Source organism: Passer domesticus, chromosome 3 (assembly GCF_036417665.1).
Source record: "Passer domesticus isolate bPasDom1 chromosome 3, bPasDom1.hap1, whole genome shotgun sequence".
Taxonomy (NCBI): domain Eukaryota; kingdom Metazoa; phylum Chordata; class Aves; order Passeriformes; family Passeridae; genus Passer; species Passer domesticus.
Window position 1 is genome coordinate 49887586 of NC_087476.1, and position 19867 is coordinate 49907452.

The 19867-nt window shown below is 41.5% G+C and overlaps 2 protein-coding genes across 6 annotated transcripts in view; one reads left to right on the plus strand and one right to left on the minus strand.

The window, feature by feature from the left end:
• The window catches only part of MCM9 (minichromosome maintenance 9 homologous recombination repair factor), a 51935-nt gene that overhangs the window by 12776 nt on the left and 19292 nt on the right, over nt 1–19867 (minus strand). For all 3 annotated transcript variants that reach the window (XR_010358632.1, XR_010358633.1, XM_064413009.1), the window contains exons 7-10: nt 5495–5669; nt 3052–3254; nt 1788–1991; nt 231–313 (exon numbers count right to left, since the gene is read on the minus strand). Coding sequence is in view for 1 of the 3 variants with exons in the window: in XM_064413009.1 (XP_064269079.1) it covers nt 231–313; nt 1788–1991; nt 3052–3254; nt 5495–5669 (665 nt within the window). In the remaining 2 variants the exon portion in view is untranslated. The remainder of the gene's footprint in view (nt 1–230; nt 314–1787; nt 1992–3051; nt 3255–5494; nt 5670–19867) is intronic.
• On the plus strand, nt 8718–19481 carry ASF1A (anti-silencing function 1A histone chaperone). Of its 3 annotated transcripts, none has more exons than XM_064413014.1 (4): nt 8718–9112; nt 12586–12701; nt 17137–17313; nt 19052–19481. In XM_064413014.1, exons 1-4 carry the CDS (start codon nt 9004–9006, stop codon nt 19262–19264), a joined length of 615 nt encoding a protein of 204 aa, XP_064269084.1. In that variant the 5' UTR covers nt 8718–9003; the 3' UTR covers nt 19265–19481. The 3 variants fall into 3 exon arrangements, with proteins under 3 accessions (XP_064269084.1, XP_064269087.1, XP_064269086.1); XM_064413017.1 differs by lacking the exon at nt 8718–9112 and adding an exon at nt 11186–11252; XM_064413016.1 differs by lacking the exon at nt 8718–9112 and adding an exon at nt 12008–12035.

Sequence of the window (19867 nt, forward strand, 5' to 3'; positions counted from 1 at the left end):
AGGCAGCAGGTCTTTATCCTAATCCAGATTTTTCAGTATAATCTATTTTTAAGGATTTTAACAATCAAGATGGACTAGAAAAGACTTGTCAAAGTCTCTGATTGCCTACTTTCCATGAATCCATTGAATCTTTTCCAAAGAGAAGAAGGGAGCTGGCACGTGTCTACATGCGAAACCGAATCCCTTAAATGTGGTATTGCAGCAATGGCAATGTCTGCAAGAATCCTTACCTGCATAGAAGATTCCATCACTGACACTACAGTTACAGCATCTTCCAAAGTCACAGTATCCCTAAACATCAACCGGGCATGAGCTATCAAAAATAAATGGGTGCAAGTGTTACCAAAGTCAAAACCCAATTTTTTTGTATTTTTACCAGAAGGAACAAGATATTTCTTCAGATCTCTTCAGCCCTCAAACATTCATGTATGGGCATAACTTAAAGATAAATACAATGATTTTGATTTTAATGTCAATTTCAACAGAAACTGGAAGGATTAGTTTTTCTAGTGAACAACAGGGTGTATTTTCAAATTGCAGTTACAGTGACAGAATAAAGACGCTTAAAATTCTGCAGTTAAAAAATGTAAAGTGCTGGATATCACATCAAATAGTGTGATATGAAATATCCTTATCTACATAGGCACACGTCATCACCACAGAGTAAAAAATAAGGTCTAATTTTCATCACAGGTCAAAAAAAAGTATTTCTCTACCTGGTCTGTGTTAGAGATTTGGTATTATTTAAAATTCTTTTTTCTACAATAGCATTATTTTTTTCTTCACTCTCTTTCATCAGTCAGCAAAATAAAAGTGATTTTTGTAAATAGATATAATGCAAATAATTTACCACATAATTTTCCTAACTGGCCATGGAAGTACAGTCAGTTTCTATTCAGCAATAGAAAGACAGGTTAGTTAATCCCATCTAAACAATACTTTGAAAGAACAAAGTCCTACTAAAAGCCCCAATCTCATAAACTGATAAGAAGGGAAGAAACACTGAATGGGAAAACTACATGTGAATCTTGAAAAGTTAGGAATGTCTTTCACTTAAATGGAGAAGGTCTTTCCCTAAAAAGAGAGAACAAAACACAAACATCTAAAGTAGGAGGCGCTACACAGCCATTTATGTTTGCTATACAAAATAAAGTACATTCTTTTAAATTCATCCTGAAAATATTTGATATGCCATTTTATAAAATAAAATAAGCAGAGACTTACTGCTTCCTTTGAGTCCTTTCTTATAAATGAAATATGACTTGAACTCAGAGTTGGAAATTTTTGAGTTGTATGGCAAAATATGGGCTTGACTACTACTACTTCAAGAAACAAAAAATATGTTCTATTTTATGTGATAATAATTTTAGGATTATTAATACATTTAAAATACCCTTATTTTGTTATATTAATTTCAGAGTAGAAGCAAATATTTGACTCAAATGGAGCCAAGTAAATCCTGAGATTGTGTCCTATAAAGAAACTTAATTTCTGAGATTTTTCTCTTGAATGTGACTTTTTCCAGAGGTTTTAATATTTATTGAATACATGAGAACATCAAAATGAAAACTGGTTTTGATAGTCTAAATGTAACACCCTTTCTCACACTCAAAATCTCCAACCCCAAGGCTCTTTAGATGAGGAGGATAAAACAAGATCATACAAGAATCACCTATCCCTACCTCCACAGAAAAGCTGCTACTCTGCTTACCAGCTATAATTATACTGTTCTATTCCTTTCATAAAGGTTAATTGTTAGCCTAAAAATAAAAATGCCAAGGCCTTACCTTCTGCAAGGCGTATCAGGCTCTCCAGCAGGCGGATGGTGGTGCGGGCAGCGTTCCTGCAGTCACTCTGACGCTGCATCTGATAGTAGCGAACAAGGATCAGGTTGCTCTCATCAGACAATTTTGGCTGGATGCTTTTTATAAGGCAGAAGTAGGTCTTCATCCTTTCCATGCTCCAGAGCTTTTCTGATTTGCTTGGGCAGCCTGTGTTACAACACCCTTGTGAGTAATTCTATAACAACAGACATCAAGCTTCTTCCTAAGAACGCCTGCTAAACAGACAGTTGACTATGAAAGACACATTACTGTACTTTTGGGGCACACTGGCTGTCTGTACAGTAGCCCTCAAGGCCTTGGTTAAATTCCAGTGCAGAATTTTACACGCCATCTGATCCACTATCAAAATCCACAGTAAAGCCTCCAGTAATTTCTAGAGAACTGCTGTTAGCCTCACTGCCCACCAGATGGTACAGGCAGTGCCAAGTGCTCAGGAACTCCTTAAAATGAAAGATGCTACACAAGTGTATGCACCTCCTCTGGCTGTTTTACCTACTCTGTTGGAGCCAAGAGCTACCTGCCATATTCTGAACATTTTTTGTAGGGAAATATTTTGGAAAGGAAGCTAGCTGAAGAAGCTCCCTCTAACCACTTGTTCTGTAAAGGGGATCAAAGCCATGTTCCATGATGTGGATGGGAAAGGGGCTGGTCAAAACCAAATCACACTGCCTTCCCTCGTTGCAGAGCACAAAATTCCACATGGGGAATGCTATTGCTCATTCTTTGAGTCCTGCAGGACATGTGTCTCTGATCTGTTCTGCCTGAATTAAGTTTCTAATTAACAGCAAGTACAATAGCAAGGCATGTAGGATCTGCAGATCAAACACTGTAAAGGTGTGAGATGGAAACAATCACTTACTGAGCAGCCTGGGCTGAAATCTCTTATAAATGATCCCAGAGTAAAAGTAGAGGGTTCTCAGCTCACCCCTCTTAATTAATTAGTGGTCTACTTGAAGAACAACCATACAGCAGAAAACCACCCTGACAAAAATGTAAACTGATTCATTTGAAAGATTCAATAATAGCAAGCTAAAAAATGGATGAAAATAAAAAAACAAAAACACAAACTAAAAAAAACCTCCAAACAAACAAGCAACAAAACCAGAAATCCAGCAACAAAACCAGAAATCAACCAATAAAAAAACCTCCACCCCCAAAAAACTCCAACCCAACAAAACACCTTGTGATTTAAGAAGACTCCTCTTACCTTTATTTTGCAAGATGAAGGATGAAATTATGTGGTCCCATTCCTCATTCTTTGTATCTAACAATACCAAAACCAGGTCAAATCTGCTCAGCAGGGGACTGCCAAGAGCTATGTTGACAGAGACAGACTCATTGGGGTCATAATGGCCTTTAGGGTTTGTTGCTGCCAGGATAGTTGTCCTCGTGCTAAGCTTGCACACCAAGCTAGAGAAAGGTATGGTGAACATTACAGTTGAATTAAATTGGATAGGGAAAAGGATTCCAAAGTGTTTAAAGTGGTTTTATCCTATAAAGAGCACATCTTATCTTGAAAAACCATAAGAGCTAAATAATGTACACAATTATTGTATTAATATTTATTATATGTACAGCATTTTTCAGTCAGAGAATAGCAACCAGACAGAGATCTGGATACCAAAAGGCACCAACCAACATTGCCACAAAATAATCTCTGTAGACAGCCAAAATCCTTAAATAGTGAAAACCAAAACTACCTTTCAGAAATAAATATTACATTGAAGGATTGTACAATATACAAACACTTTTGAATGTTGGAAAGCCACACTTTTGCTTAATTCATATTTTAAGAGAGCAAAAAAAATGTCACATGAATGCATGTTTTATTCCTGTGTATAAACAAGAATATGAACCCAATTTAGCAGTGATGGCAGCCATACCAACTGAAACAGCCATTTTCCACTCTTAACCATGATGTCCTAGCATGTGCTTGTAGATGTGGGGAGAGATTATTTTTACTCTAGTAGTCCAAATGCACTCCTTTTGGGTAAGGCAGCAGCAGAAGCCTTCTAACTTTGGTTTGTCACTGAGCTATTTCTAGTCAGCTCCTGAGTAACTGCTGCCTCACGTCCAAAGTTCTTCTGTAACTGAGAGAAAGGACCACAGATCTTCCACTAGCTTATACCCAGCAGGAAAAAAAAACCACCTTATTCTCCCCTGCACCAAAATAAGACCTAAATTAACAAGGTGCTTAACCTATGTGCACTAAGTTACTATTCAAAAAATCCTCATTATATGTAATCCTTAAAAGTGAGCAACTGGGGATCTATGTGCAAGTTAGCAAACTGTGTTTGAGTCTATCAAATCCAAACAACTGCAACAAGGAACTCAGCTGAAATATGTCCCTGTCTTACTAAGGAGACAGGACCATATTGGTCCCAAGTATTTGTGCCCAGCTGGCAAAGGCTGGTAATTACCCAGGTGAGGGCAACATGACCCTGAGATTAGCTCAGTTGTAAGAGCATGGTGCTAAAAACAAAGTTGTGGGTTTAATCCCCACACGGGCCATTCACTTAAGAATTGGATTTGATGATTCTTGTGGGTTCCTTTCAACTCAGAATATTCTGTGACTATTTGTCTGCTGTCTGATGAGGAGGATGGAGATGCTCAGAATAAGGGAAGGATATGATCACTTAGAGGAGCCAAAATGCAACTGGAGCAAGAGCTGAGTAAAAGGTGACAAGAAGGAATGTGGAAAGGGTGATGCCTTTTGAGTAGCAAGGATTTCAGAAAAAACAGCCAGGAAATAATTTGGGCCTGAATAAGAGCTGCATATGACTGACAAATTGAATTATGAGCTCAAAGATCCAAGTGGTGGGCAGGGGTAGTGGGGGGATAGCAGATTTGAACACACACTACTTTGAAAAAAGAAAGGGAGGAATTTAAAGTAAGCAGGAGTTTATATTTATGCCACACCCAACATATAAAATTCAGCAGCCTGCAAATCTCTTGGAAAATACAGCAGCCTCGAAATCTCCTGATGTGCTTTGGTTACCAAGCAATATTACTGGATTTTACAGGACAGGTGGTCATAGCCTCAAGCTGTGCCAGGAGAGGTTCAGGTTGGACATCAGGAAGAATTTCTTCACTGAAAAAGTGGCTGCCCAGGGAGGTGGTGGAGTCACCATCCATGAAGGGGTTCAAGAATTGACCAGGCATGGCACTTAGTGCCATGGTCTAGTTGACAGGTTGGTGATCATTCATAGGCTGGACTTGATGATCTTTGAGGTCTTTTCCAAACTTAATGACTCTGTGATTTTGTGGTTTTGGAAAAATGAAGCACCACTCTCTGAGTTGCAACAAAAAAAGTCACAAAACTTCTAATTTCACATAGGATTATTACAACCACTTGCAGCAAAGGGCAAGAAAAAGGATGCCAAGTCTTTGTAGAAAAGTGCCCTGGCCTATAGCAGTAGATTAAAAACCCAGCAGTGAAGAGGGTATGTATTTATTCTGATTGCTTGCAGCCTCTGGTCCAGTGCATTGTCCTTTGAAATGCTGACTCGTATAGTTTAGGAATATTGTTGACAACAAAGCTATTGCATACAGTTAAGAAAACAGATATATTTAATCAGCAACCCTCCAACATGGAAGTACAAGAGAAAAATCTCATGTTGTTTTCTCACATGTGCTAACATGCCACTTACCCTGCCTTTGCAACACTGATGGTTTGTTGCTCCATTGCCTCGTGGATACTGGTTCTGTCATGTTCCTTGATACTATTGAACTCATCAATGCAACAGAGGCCTCCATCTGCAAGCACCAGTGCTCCAGCTTCCAAATTCCACTCCCCAAATTCCTTCACAGCAGTCACTGTCAAACCTGAAGAATCAAATACTTCAGTCAGTCTCTTCCTTAAAATGTAGGAGTAAACTTGAGTGAAAGAAAAGGACCCAGCACAGCGGCTTGAGCCATGGACAGAGGGCAAACCAGCAGGAAAGCTCCATGATGTACTTCTACCACGTAACTTAACTCACTTCACAGCTACCAGCAAGCAATCCCACTAGTGCTGAGGTAGGATGGCCTGGAGCTGTGGAGCAGATTCTGTTCAGCTTCCCGTGCTCGGATTGTGACTTATTTTAGAACTTTGTTAAATAACAAAAGGGATTAGGGTATTAAGACTAGATCTGGCAGATCATACTGAAAACTGGGGCAAAGGCAAAATTATGGAACAGACCTATTCAGGTCTTCCTTCACATCAATTACTAAAATGGACAGAAATTTTGGAGCTGCAAATCAAAGCTTGGGGAAAAGAAGAAAAAATTTCAATTGTCATTTAGCTCATGGCCCCAGAAAGTCAAATTCTTCCCTTAAACAAAGGAAATTAAATTTCTTTATGAGTTTTTGGTTTTCTCTAAGCATTAAGCAAAAATGAAAATCCAAAGATGACCAAGGATGAAATAAAAGGAAGAAATTAAAAAAAAAAAAGTTTTTCAGTAAATGTACACATACATGATACAACACTGGGTGGATAGCCAGGCAAAACTCCTGCATAACGGTGGAAACGGCCACTCATTAGCAAGTATGTGCAGCTCCCTCCAATCCTTCTATTCCCTATTTCCCTGCTTCTTTATTTTTAGCCCTTCTTTTCCATTCCAGTGTTCAGCTCAAAATATCCTAGTAGTTTACAAGCTGCAACCAGCCTGAAATCTCCTGGAATTCTATGGCAAAGCCTGCACAGGAATCCCCCCTGCCTCACCATTTGGCTGAAGGCTGCAAAGACCTTCTCATCACTGTGCAGCCCACCACAGTACCTATTTGTTAGCAAATGACCAGCAAAAAGTTTTTGGAACTAAATGCTTCCTGATAACATAGTATGTACTTCAACTTGTAGTAAGGAATCCGTGCCACCATGTCCAATCTTTCTTGGTTTTCCTGGACTGTGTGCCGAGCACCGTGGGCAATCAATCACACAGCAGAATTACAGAAACACAGAGTACTAGGCAGTACAAGAGCCTGGCCATGCATTTATTTCTGAATATTCTGTGGTGGGAGTACACAACTTGCCCCCCCCCGGAGCCATGGGCGCTTTCTGCTCTCCCCCGGAGCCATGAGGGCCATCACTGGCAGTGCAGTGTCACTGCTCCGCGCTGTCCCCTGTGCATGGCAGCCATGAGATGGCCTCTGCTGCAGGCTCCTGCCGCCACACAAGATGGCCTCCCCTGCTGCACACAGGGCCCTCTCACCGGCAATGCTGCTGCACAGGCAAAATGTCCTGTCTCGTAGCGCGTCAGGGCTACCTAAGCATTCTACAAATAGAGGAAGGGGATGGCTTCCTGACAGCAGGGCAGTGTGACAGGCACGCTTGGTTCCCGGCACAGCCCCTCTCGGGTGGCCCCTCCAGCAGCAGCCCTCAGGGCGGTGCAGACAGCCCGTCCCAGCCGGGACACCCAGCGCCCACCAGCAAAGCCCGCTGTGCTCCGGGGCTCCCCAGCCAGAAGGTGCTGTATCCCAGCACAGATATCCCCTGCCAATGGCCAAGAGGTCATTCCCATGGGCTGCAGGCTTGGGCTCAGGGCCTGGCACCACTGCCCAGCCCCAGTGCCCTGAGCTGGGGGGGCTCCTGGCACCCGGACCCCACCAGCACCCAGCGCAATCAGCGCAGAAACAGGAAGATACAAACCCACCAAACAAAGCATAAAAAACCCCAAAGGGCTGAAATGCCCCAAACTGAAAGTGCCCCTCCGCACCTGGTGGAGACCCGCAGGCAAGGTTGTTTACCCTGTGAATCACTGCTTTCATTCTTCTTAGGGGATGCTGAAAGCTTAATGCACCTTCCTACTTGATTAGACTCGTTTTGTGCATTCTGACAGCAAAAGTGCTTGTTTTGGGAGGTGTTGGGAACAATTTCATCATGAGTGCTGGCCTGAGAGTAGTTTTCACTCTTCCCAAGCAGCCAGCTTTGCAGTTCCTGTTTATAAAATACTGCACAATCTTAGCATATAAAAAAACCACTTAAGATTCTTTTAAACACTTCTGAATCTTCCCTTTTATACATAAGGTTAAATAAAACTTTAAAATGAGGTCTAGTTGCAAGCACTTTTTTGTCTTGTTGAGATACAGTGCTTCTTTAGCGTTTTGTCTGAATTGAATGGACAAAATATTGTGTTTTGTCCCTGTTCTACCCACGTTTCTAATTTAGTTATGGTATTTTGCCCTACTATTCTTCCAGCCTCAACTTTCAGCTTAGGGCACTTTCCAAGCTGGATGTGGTTTTACATTGTTTATAACTTGCAGAGGATGAACATTTTCAAAGGAAATTAATTTCTTCTTCAGCTCATAGGGTTGACAATTTTAAATACAATACATTGACAAAATATGTATCTTCTATATATGAATCTAAACCTTATAAATTATAATAAAAGTTATTGTGGTAAGCAGGAAAAACACAGTCCCATAAGCTATATGCCAGCAATTGATATGAAGTCGCATCTTAGGATTTAATTTTTTCCTTTTAAATAAAATCATTGCAAGGCAACAACTTTCGAACTAAGGCAGAGTCCCTCTTGATCATGGAGAGCTGACTAGTTGCGTGATAAGATCTTTCCTCCTAAAATTTCCTCCGGGATTTTAACGCACACAGAAGAAAGGGGAAAAAAATAATAAGGAAAAAAAAAAGAAGAAGAAAAGAGATAAGCTCTCATTCCTTTTCCTGGAAATCGGAGAAGCAGATGTTCGCGCCTCCCTCAAGCCCGCCCTGGCCCCGCCCCCTTCCCTGGCCCCGCCCCCGGCCCGTTGGCGGTTGCTGGCGGCCGTTGCCGGCGCGCGCCAGGCGGGGGCGCTGCGGCGGGGGCGGCGCGGGGCGGGCGCGCGCGGAGGCCGCTCTGGCCGGCGCTCGGTGCCCGCCGTGCCCGCGGAGGGAGGGCCCTCGCCCGGCGAGTGGCCAATCCGGGCGGGCGCTGGCGGCGAGCAGGGGCAGAATGGGCTGTAGTTGAGCGAAATAGGGAAAGCGGCGAACAGTGTGGAGCGTTCCCGGTGTAAATAAAAGGGGGGGGGCGAAGAAAAAAAAAAAAAAAAAAAGTTTGTGGAAGTCGCCGCCCTGCAGCCTCGCTCGGGCAGCGGCGCGGGGGCTTGTGCGGTGCGGGAGCCCGGCACGGAGGACTTCAGTGCGCGGCGTTAACACGCTCTGCCTATTGTTTGTGTTTTTTTCCAAAATATGGCAAAGGTTCAGGTGAACAATGTAGTGGTGTTGGATAATCCTTCTCCTTTCTACAATCCTTTCCAGTTCGAAATCACATTCGAGTGCATAGAGGACCTGTCTGAAGGTGAGTAGAATTTTTCTCCCCGATACGGATTTTGCAACCCCGGGCTCTGAGCTCGGGGCATTTAAGGCTTAAACTTTGCACAGGCCTGCGCCTACAATTTAACAGTCTCTCCACCTCGGCCGCATCGCCGAGGTGGATGTGCCGGCCGGGCGAGGGGATGTGCCGCTCCCGCCGAGCCCGGCGCCGGGGAAAGTTGGCGGTGTCCGCCCGCTCTGGGCGCCGAGCCGGGCCCGCCGCCTCTCCCCGCCATCGGCGAGGCGGCGAGCTGCCTCAAGTTGCGAGGAACTTGTTAGAGTGGAGGTAGCCATGTTGCCAGCTTTGTGTGTGCGTGGGGGGAGCGAGCGGGAGACAGGAGGGTTGAACCGGGCTCGGCGGCCGCGCATCCCCGCGGGCACACGGGATGCTGCGTGTTTAGCCCCGGCGGTACTCGGAGCGCGGAAAACGCTCCGCGGGGATGCGTTTCAATGGCCTCGTGTAATCCATTTTAATACTAAAAAAAAAAAAAAAAAAAAAAAAAAAAATTAAAAAAAATCACGGTGGGAGGCAGGGGCGGGCTGACTTGCCCAGCATGCCGGCAGCAGGCAGCCGCGGAAGGTGCGCGGGGTCGGGGACACGGCTCGGAGGGGAGCGCTGGCTGCGGGAGCCCCCTCCGGGGGGGAGGGGGCCGCCCGCCTGCCACTATTTTTGGAAGTCACTCGAAAGTTACCGGCAGCCGCCAGCGGGTGGGGGATGGCCCCGGCCTTGCCGCCCCACGGGGACCCCGGTCCTGAGCCGGGGCTGCCGCCGCGCTCCCGCCTTTCGCCCGAGTCGGGCGGGCCGCGAGCCGCCCTCGCCCCGGCCGCGCTCCGCAGCGCCGCCCCCCGGGCGGCCGCGGGACGCGCCCCGAGAGGCCGCGCGTCGCCCCGCGGGCGGGAGTTTCGAACGGCTCGGGGCGGGGGAGGGAACGCGGGCGCTGGCGCCCGCCGGCGGGCCGGGGAGCGGCTACTGCCCCGGGAGCAGGAGGAGGCCGCCCGGCCGGGCTGCCTGTGAGCGGGAGAGGACACTGCCTGGCCGGCACTCGGCGGAGCCCAGCGCCGCCTGCTCGCCAGAGAGCTCCGCGGGCGGAGGGGCGAGGGCAGGGCTGAGGAGAGGGGGAGTTGCGCGCTGTCCTGGCTAAGGTGTCCTGGCAGGCTCGCTATCGCCGCGGTTTAAGTCGCCTCACCCCGCCTGCCTCTGCAGCAGCGCGTACTCGTGCGTGCCGGCGGGATGGTGACAGCGCGGGCAGGGAGGGAGGGACGGCCGCCGTGGCGGGAACTTCAGAGGAAGTCTCGCCCGAGCCAGGGTTTCCTCTAGGCCTCCGCAGCACGTCTCCTGCCTTCTTGCAACTGACCGACGCAGCCGCTGGAGCTGTGCTCCGTGCCCCGGTCAGCCTGCCCCATCCGAGGGGCGGGCAGCATTGCACTCCCTCCGTGGCTACTGCTATGGCAGGTGGCAGTGCCCGTGACAAGGGCTCTGTAAAATACGTTAGGCTTTTCCTTTCCATTGTGCACAGCTGTATGTGATGTGCTTTCTCACGCTCAGGATTTATGTTAAAAGTTAATCCTGGACACTTGTAATGAGAAGAATTATAGAAGGTCCAATACAGAATTCTCAGCTCCCTTCCCTCACCAACATGCAAGTTAAGACTACAGGATAAATTAAGGATGAGCACTGCTGTCTTTCACATTTAAAAATAAGATTAAACACAGCCGTTGTATACTTGATAAAAAGTCATTGCCTCAGCTTTCCTGTGTAATACATGTGTTTACTGTGCTGTTTTCAGCCCATGCTCAGCAACACTGATGCTAAAATTAAATCCATAAACTCCAGCCCTCTTTCTTAAAGTGGATATTCTATATCAACCTACTCAAATAACATTTAAAATTTATTTTTAAAAAGTTTAGGTTTAGTACTAAATACTGTGAGTTGTTTAGGACAAGTTTTATACTGTTCTCCTAGAATAATGGCACAGGATGGTGTGATAGTGTTAAGCAGTTTAGCCTAGAAGTCCTCACTTCTTGTAAGTACTAATTTGTCCTCAGATGCAGACGAGAAAGTTTCTTAATTATCCTGGATGAGTACCCTGCAATACTGGCAACAGCTAGTACTTCATGCTTAAAAGGTAAATAAAACCTCTGATACAATATCTAGGAAACTGCTGTGTTGTACAGAGGAGTAAGATCCCTTCCCAGGCCCTGTTTATTATGATAGTAAAACCTGCACTAATGGTAAACAAAGTAAGCAAGGAGAATTCACTAATGAGGAAAGAGCGTTGCAATCTTAAAGCAGTCAAGTTCTGTTTCAAGTGCTAATTTTTTTTTTCTGTGCTTAAATTCCATTCCTGCATCCAGAAACCATGAGGCAGACCTTTGGATTTGCAAGTGTACTGATCAAGTTAATGTAATAGCTTACAGGTTTGTGCTTTTGCAAAGGCCATCAGGGCACTGTTCACAAGGGGGGAAAAAAGAAATACACCATGTAAGTTTTAAGGTACAGTTCTGAAACAACAGCTTAATTAAGAAGTGTTAGTTATAGTTTTTTGTAATGGTGGTCTCATTTTTTCCCCCTCTTGCTTTAATAACCCCAAAATCTGTCTTGCAAGACTAGTTTTACTGTTTTTTGAATTAAAAAGGGAAGGTGAAAAGCTGACCCAGGAAGAGCTAATTTGGGTTCATTTGCAGTTTCAACTTTAAAACATCTGTGGGGAAGAGACTGAGTTAGAAAACACTGAATTGTAATAAGTGTTGGGGTTTAGTGCATGGCTTTAAGAAGCAAAATTCTACACTGACTTTTTTTTTCTTTTTATTGGTCTATAATTCCATTTCAGGGTGTAGATAAGATCCAAGCATCACTATCTTTAAGAATATGGTCTAGTCATGCTGTCACAACTTTATGTACTTTCCAGGTAACACAAATGACATATAAAGGAATGGGGGCATACAGTTAGTATGCCTGGAGCTTACTCAGTAGGTGTCTTACTCAATTAACTACTTTCCATGATCTGTGTAATTTAAGCTGTGAGGTGTGTATGTGCAAGGTGGGAATTTTAGTTTTGGGAGGTTAGTCTGTATTCAAGGATGTAATGATTTATAGGCATCGTCCTTCTGCTGCAGCCATTCTGACAGACTTTGAGAAGATGCTCAACACAGCTCCCAATTACTGAAAGGGCCCTACTTTCTGTATAAATTTTGAAAATTAACCTAACTGTGAAAATAGAGGGATTCCTGTGATACAGCTGACTAGAGAGAGAAAGTGGGATGATCTGGTTCGTGAGCACAGGGTCAGGCATCAGTAAATTTTTCTGATGAAGATGGGTCCTTGTTATTTTAGGCTCATGGCCAAATAGGTCATTTTAGGCTATGCAAAACTGTAGATGGGCAAGAGTGGAAGACCCCCCCTAACTGTAATGATAAGTAAATGTTGTGGTTTTTTCTTTCTTTTCTTTTTTTATGTAGATTTGGAATGGAAAATAATTTATGTGGGTTCAGCTGAAAGTGAAGAGTATGATCAGGTGTTAGACTCTGTTTTAGTTGGACCTGTTCCTGCAGGCAGACACATGTTTGTATTTCAGGTAAGTTTGATTTAACCCTTTCTAAAAGTTGTGTTAATTTGATTAGGGATAACCGTATCAAACTAAGAGGCACTTGAAAAATAATGGTAAAAAATATTGCAGTGAGCCCCTCAGGTATAATATACCTTCCTTTAAAGTCTGTTCTTGAGCATGTACTTCTTGCCCCGGTATTTCTTGGTTATATTTTTTATTTGTGGTATCAATAATAACTGATTAAAGCACAGTTCCCATAGCTGCTGATAATTTTAACCAGTCTGGTTCATAATCAACAGTACTGGTTTACGCCAGCACCATCAGGCTCACCTCTTCTGCTGCTGGTGGCAGTTTCAGACAATCAGGAGCACTAGGTTAATGTAGACAACACCTTCAGAGGATCAGGCCAACAAATTGTAAAACTCAGCCAGAATAATCAAGACATTTGTTTCCGTTTGGCAGAACATGGTCAACTATGATGTTTGGCCAAGCATGCTAAATCATAAAAAAATACACTGATTTCTACAATAAAGATAGAAATTCAGTGGTAAATGGGAGGTATTTAAGACACTAGTGTGTAGGTCAAGACAAAAAGTCTAGAACATGTGACAGTCCTATAAATACTGCTGTTAATGTCAAAAGTTAATAAGGAATAACAAAGGAAAAGAAAACAGGGAAAGAGCAACACTAAGATGGCTTACTGGCCTAGACTTGTTTCTGTTTTAATTCTGTGAGAAACGGGGGAAAACCTGAAGTGGACTTGCCTGAATTCTTACAGAAGCTTTCTTTTGTTTGGGATAACTTCTTTTGTGGTGGTGGGGTGTTTTTGTTTGTTTATTTATTCAAAACTATAGTTTGTATTAAAATGAACACATTTTCTCTATGAAATACTAGATTATTTTTTGTTAACTGACAGCATAATCCATTGGATAAAAAGTCAGATAGAAACTGATTATGTCTTATTGTATAAGAGCACTGCTAGTTTCCCAAATACTGTAAATTCACTTAACTAATGGCAAATGCATGCTGAAGTATGAGCATTGAAGAACCCCAAAGTGCTAATGAAGTGCTAACTCCCTTATTTCTCATGGTTACTGCAACTGGTTTGAAATAATACCAACATTTGTGAGGAAATCCTGATAATCACGTAAGTTCCAGGAAAGGTAGTTTATTTGGCATTTTGGGGGTGGTTTTTTTGTTTTCTATTCTGAGCCTTTTTGTTTTGTTTTTTTTCCTTAAAGAACAGGCTTAAGGAATAGGATTAGACTGGAGGTTGCAGCATTTATCAATCACATACACCCTAATCAGTGTTGAAACATTTCTGTTTGGTTTTGGAGCCAGGCCTAATTTTTCCACACTACAAATAAAGCAGATGTGTAACAAATGCATCATTTATTAACAGTTTTTCCATTATCAAGCCATTATAGCTTATGTCATTAATTGGTCAGAAATAGGTGATCCTCTATTGCTCTCAGAGGGGCTGCCTTGTTTTTTTATGGTGGAAAATCAGCTGGCATTTACATTTCTAATTTGAAGATGCACTGTTCTCAATCAAAGGTCTGAAGATTCCATGGTGATGGGAAGGAGCAAGAAGCAGGTGCCTAAAATGGCACGTTTTGGCTGCATGATTAGGCAGGTCTCAAATTAAATTTACTAGTCTTGCAGTTTCTGTGTAATGGACTCAGCAATTGTATCATGGTTATAAATTACACTGCAGCTAAATGAGGAGGAGATGGGTAGAGATTTTGCTTAGATTGGAGTAGGTACTGTAAGATTCCATCAGTTAAAATATACTTTTTATTTCTCATGGAAGTACAGTTGAGTCTGATTATATTACGCTTCAAAGGCTCTGGATTTCAGGTGAGGGTAGGACTCAGCACATGTGTACACAGGAAACCACCAAAACCCAAAGTGCTGCAAGAAGCCTTTGCTAATGGCTGAAGCCATTTTATTCACTAAGCTGAAGCAGCCTGGGATACAGAGAAAACAAGCAAGGGAAGGCAAGAATAGGGCAAAGTACAGGACTGCAGGAGGCATGTGACACAAAGAAAAGAGATTGTGTTGATGGGGAATAGCATAAGGAAAGGACCTCTGCAGAGGAGTATAAAATTTTCTGATAATCTGTTGTAGATTTTTCTAGATAGGAAAATGGCTGAAATAGCAACTAAAATGGAGTACCACACAGATAGATTACCAAGGATGATAAAAATGCCTTAGATGAAAAAAAGATGTGAAACAGGTTGGGAATTCAGCCTTACAGAAAGATGGACAATTATTGTGCTTTTCAGACTTACAAAAGCAGCTTTTTGTTTTAAAACTGCAAAACGTTACCTTTATAAGGGTTTCAATAGTAAAGGCTCACAGCTTGGCCTGTTTGTTTCTAAATCCCAAGATACACATAGTGAAACCTGATTCCTTCTCAATTCTCTTGGGAATTTGTAATAAAATCACAAAAACTTTTTTGAGCATATAAGTACATAAATAATTTATTGTCCTTAAGTGCACATATAACCTTTGCTACCTACTCTGCAGCAGTAGTTATGAGAATAAATACCATGTAGAAAAACATAATTCAAGGCAATATACGGGCTGATTTCATAAATTTCTTAAGTAATTCATAGCATAAGTGGCATATTAAGACAGTGATTTTTGTGCAAAAATTAATCTACTGCCTCTGCCCACCAAAATATCTGTTTGCCAGTAATATGCTTATTTATCATTTGGTCATACCAAGCTCTTCTTTTTTCTGCCATCTGTGTCTGATCTTTGGTTCCTGAGTAATTAACAGGTTTGACAAAACCGGGAATTTGAAAATTTGAGAAAGAGTAAACAGTATTCAGTGTCTTTTTCATGCAGCAAAACAATGCTTGAGAGATAAGTAGGATTAGAACAGAGTATTTCCTTGGGTTCAGAACTGTGTCATAGGATATTACAAGACAGAAAATGACAGTGGGAACCTGGAAGACGAAGATTCTACATTAGAATGTGAGTTGAGTTTAATGGGGAGTTAAACAGAATATGGTTCTTCTGTTGCCCATTACTGTGGAATTTACAGTGATCAGATAGTTTTGGGCACTGTTAGAACAAGACTGCTGAGTTAAAGTAATGATTTAATCTGTATTGGCAGTTCTTGTGATTTCCTCAAGCTTCTGCATTTTTTCTGTTTCTTGGCCATCTTTTCCATTCTCCTATGCTAGTTGTAAGCAATTCAGTCATTTTCTATTTCCTTCAGGGCTGGAGGAAGAGGAGTTCTACCTGATTGCCTGGTTTCTTCTCCTCCCTTGGGTGTATTTCTACCTGAGAGGTGTGACTCATCTAATTCTTCTGCAAAGTGCCTATAGCTTCTCACAAAAAGATAGGCTGGTTTGGAGGCTTAGAATTGAAGTAGCAAAGAGTAGATGCCAATGCTGCATGAGCAGCAGCTCCCAAATTTCACCATGCTGAAGCATATAGATACTACAGAAAAGTATGAACAAGAGGGACAACAGGAATTAATTCCATTCATCCTCTGTCATTAGGCAAGGTTTGTTACACCCAAACCATCTGAACACACATTACTAATAGCAGCTTGTTCTCACAACATGGGTGTTCACTTTTGACTTCAGATCTTCCTGTGGAATTTTAAATATGAAACTGTTTTACTATGCCTGGATTGCTGTTACTTTAAATCCTGCAGCAGAATCAGGCATCACATTTTATCAATAAATGTGGTAGTTAGGAGGCATTTGAAGGGACTGATGTGAGCCACATTTTATGAGTCAAATTTTATTGATAAGTAACTGCAGAGCCATGGTAAGTAAGGACACTGAGGAAGATTGTATCAGTTGCATATTTATTAGGTTTGCATACTGGTAGAGAATGGTCAGGTGTCTTGGAGAGATGATGCAGTTAACTGCATGAATTTTAATGAACATAGGTATTAGGAATGAAGCCAGAGAAAGTACTTAATTTCTTCCCTAGAAGTCTGTGAAACAGCTCAAACATTACCATAGCCCATCCCTTTTCATGCTGAAGTATAATTTGCAGTCTGTAGTTTTAAGGATATAGTCTTGTTAAGAGCACACATACAGACCAATTCAACCTTGAGGGTGTATGAGAAAATAATCTTGCTCTACTAGATTACCAAGATGGATTGGAGAAGTGTGGCACTGTAGAACTGGAGTGATGTTGGTACCCCTGTGTGAACAATGGTTCAGCTGATCATATATTTAAAAGGAGTTTTGGGTCAAACTTGGCCAGTTGCCCATGAGAAATGTCACCAACCAATTTTCCTGTATTCCAATTCTGTTGTTAGAGGATGATGTTCTAAATCTGGGATTGATGTTGTGAAAGTAGTATCTTTTCTGATTAACTTGAACAGTTTAAAATATAGTCACTACTTAGTGAAACAAACTACTTGAGATTCCCCTGCTAGGTAGGCATGTGATATCAATTTTAATTTATCTTTCCCTTTCACATTTAGGCTGATGCACCTAACCCAGGGCTTATTCCAGATGCAGATGCAGTAGGTGTAACAGTTGTGCTAATTACATGCACGTACCGAGGTCAAGAATTTATTAGAGTCGGCTACTATGTAAACAATGAATATACTGAAACAGAACTGAGAGAGAATCCACCGGTAAAGCCAGATTTTTCTAAGGTAAGGCATGTTTTGTTTTAGTCATGTATCAGAGGTATGCTTATAGAAAAAGGTTTTTAAGAAACAAACCCAAACTCCAAGTGGTTTTGTTAAGTGCATGGAATGAGGCATGAAATAATGGAAAATACGTGGGGGAACAGACTGCAAGTGCCATGTAGTTGTCATAAATTTAGGTAATACTGAGAAACCATCAAAAATTTCCACCATCCTGAAGACTTGGCTGTACTTTCACATTGACTGTGAAATAAACCATTGGATGTATTCCTACCTGCTCCACTGTTTACAAAATGGCTCTGTTCTTCAGAAAAACAGAATGTTTTTTCTAAGCCCATCAACGTGGAACTAAGTTGTAGATATTAATTTACTACAGTTGTTTCTGCAAAACTTTAACAAACAAACTGAGGAACAAATTAGGTGTAAAATGAGAGAACATGGGTAACCTGGTTGGATGATTATCTGACAAATGTCCAATTTGACAAAGGAAGTATACAGATAAAGTTATAAAAAAAATGTCCTTCATGGTAATAATTAAACAAGGACTAGAATTAAAAGATGAAATGAAATAGTATGTTTTTCTGTGCTTAACTTTTTCAGTGATCGTATACTAAAAAATTACTGAAAACTACAGTGAAGGTTGAGGATTCTTAAACTTTGGATATGCCAATATTTGCCAATGCCAAAATGGTGACTCTCTTTAAGCACTTGAATTTAGAATGCCTAGAACTACTTATCTTCATTCTCTGTTTATATAAAAGGCTAGCTTTGCTGCTATGGAAGAGAACAGCAAAAGTGATCATACGTTTGTATATGTGACTTGGGGAAAAAATGGAAATGCACAAGTAGAAGGTTATTAAAGTGATTAATTATTGGGTAATAATTACTACTAGGTTCTAAAAAAAGTCTTTTTAGTTTGCATAAGGCGTCAGGAAATACTTAATAAGAGTACACTTTCCTGGAGAATAATATTGACAAAGCAAACCTTTCCTGTGATCAGTCTGAAATATCATAGTGAGTGTCCACTGGCTCTAAGTTGCCATCCTCCAGGTAAGAATATATAAACTTTCACCCCTTTTCAAAATAAGGAGAAAATCAGCTTTTTTTTTTTTTTCTGGATACATAAACAAATGCAACATGTTTTCAAAAGGAAATGAAGGCCAGCCATGAGAATAAGATAAATGACTAATCATGTGCACTGCCACAGTGTTAGTATTTTCCAAATATAAATGTTTTTATTTTAAAACTTTAGTCAATAAATCCTGTTAGTGAAATCAGTCTAAAGCTTGGTAGTTTAAGGATAAGGTTGTATTTCTAAATGAAGATGAGAAGTTGATGGAATTGATAGCTATTGCAAATACCATAAAGTTGGTGCAAAATTTGATGAAGTGGTTTGCAAAATCCTTGTGGGGGCAGAAGTTACTTGCTGTACTAAAAGCTGGATAAAATAATAAACACTTGCACTTTACTTGTGGATCTCTTTCACAGCCCTTGACCTTGTGGAACAGTTAAAACACTCTTGAGAAAGTGGTTATTTTGCTGAGGAGAGTATTAGGGAAAATAATAAGTGGTGAACTGTCAGCACATTTCCCATCCATAGGTAGTATAGGTTCACATTGATGAGAATTCCCTTGTTAAACAAATTGTTATGCAAACAAGGCTATAGGGACTAAAAAATCTAAATGCATATGAACTCCAATTTTAGATGTACACATTACAATCCATATATTTTCTTCTTTCCCAGCTTCAAAGGAATATTTTGGCATCTAATCCCAGAGTCACAAGATTCCACATTAATTGGGAGGACAACACTGAAAAACTGGAAGATGCAGAGAGCAGTAACCCAAATCTACAGTCCTTGCTTTCCACAGATGCATTACCTTCAGCATCAAAGGGGTGGTCAACATCAGAAAATTCACTAAATGTTATGTTAGAATCTCATATGGACTGCATGTGACTAACCACCATCCTTTTGGTACTGTATATGTGTTAAACTGTAAAAACAACCAGAACTATTTCCTTCAAATTCCATAAGTACATAGTTGAAGCAATGTGAAGAACTTGTTTTAAAACATCCTGTAGAAAGTTTATAAAAAAAAAAAACTAAAAAAAACCCAACAAACAAACAGTATTTGAGCAGATTGTGAAATATAAATACAACTATTTTTAAGTAATTGCCTTTTTTTTTTCTAATGTGTTATTCTATGTGGTCTAAACCAAACCTGATTAAAGTGTATGTATTCTCTCCCCTCCCCCCTTATTTTGTAAGCACTGTTAAAAGCTTAAAAAAGTTAAAACATTCAGGCAAAATGAAGGAATAATGCCATGTCCTCATCTCTGCTATCCAGATTGCCAAATAATAAAGTGCCCTTTAATAGCATCTTAAGAAAAAAACTGACATAAAGTGCAAAGAAAGAAAGTATCTCTTAATAACAAAGTCCAAAAATGTCCTTTTGCTCTGAAAGCAGACAGCACAGTATAATTTTAGGTGCAAGCTTCTTTTCCTTTCAAGGCACATACTTGTTACTTAAAGCCTGCAATTTGAGATTTACCATCTGCT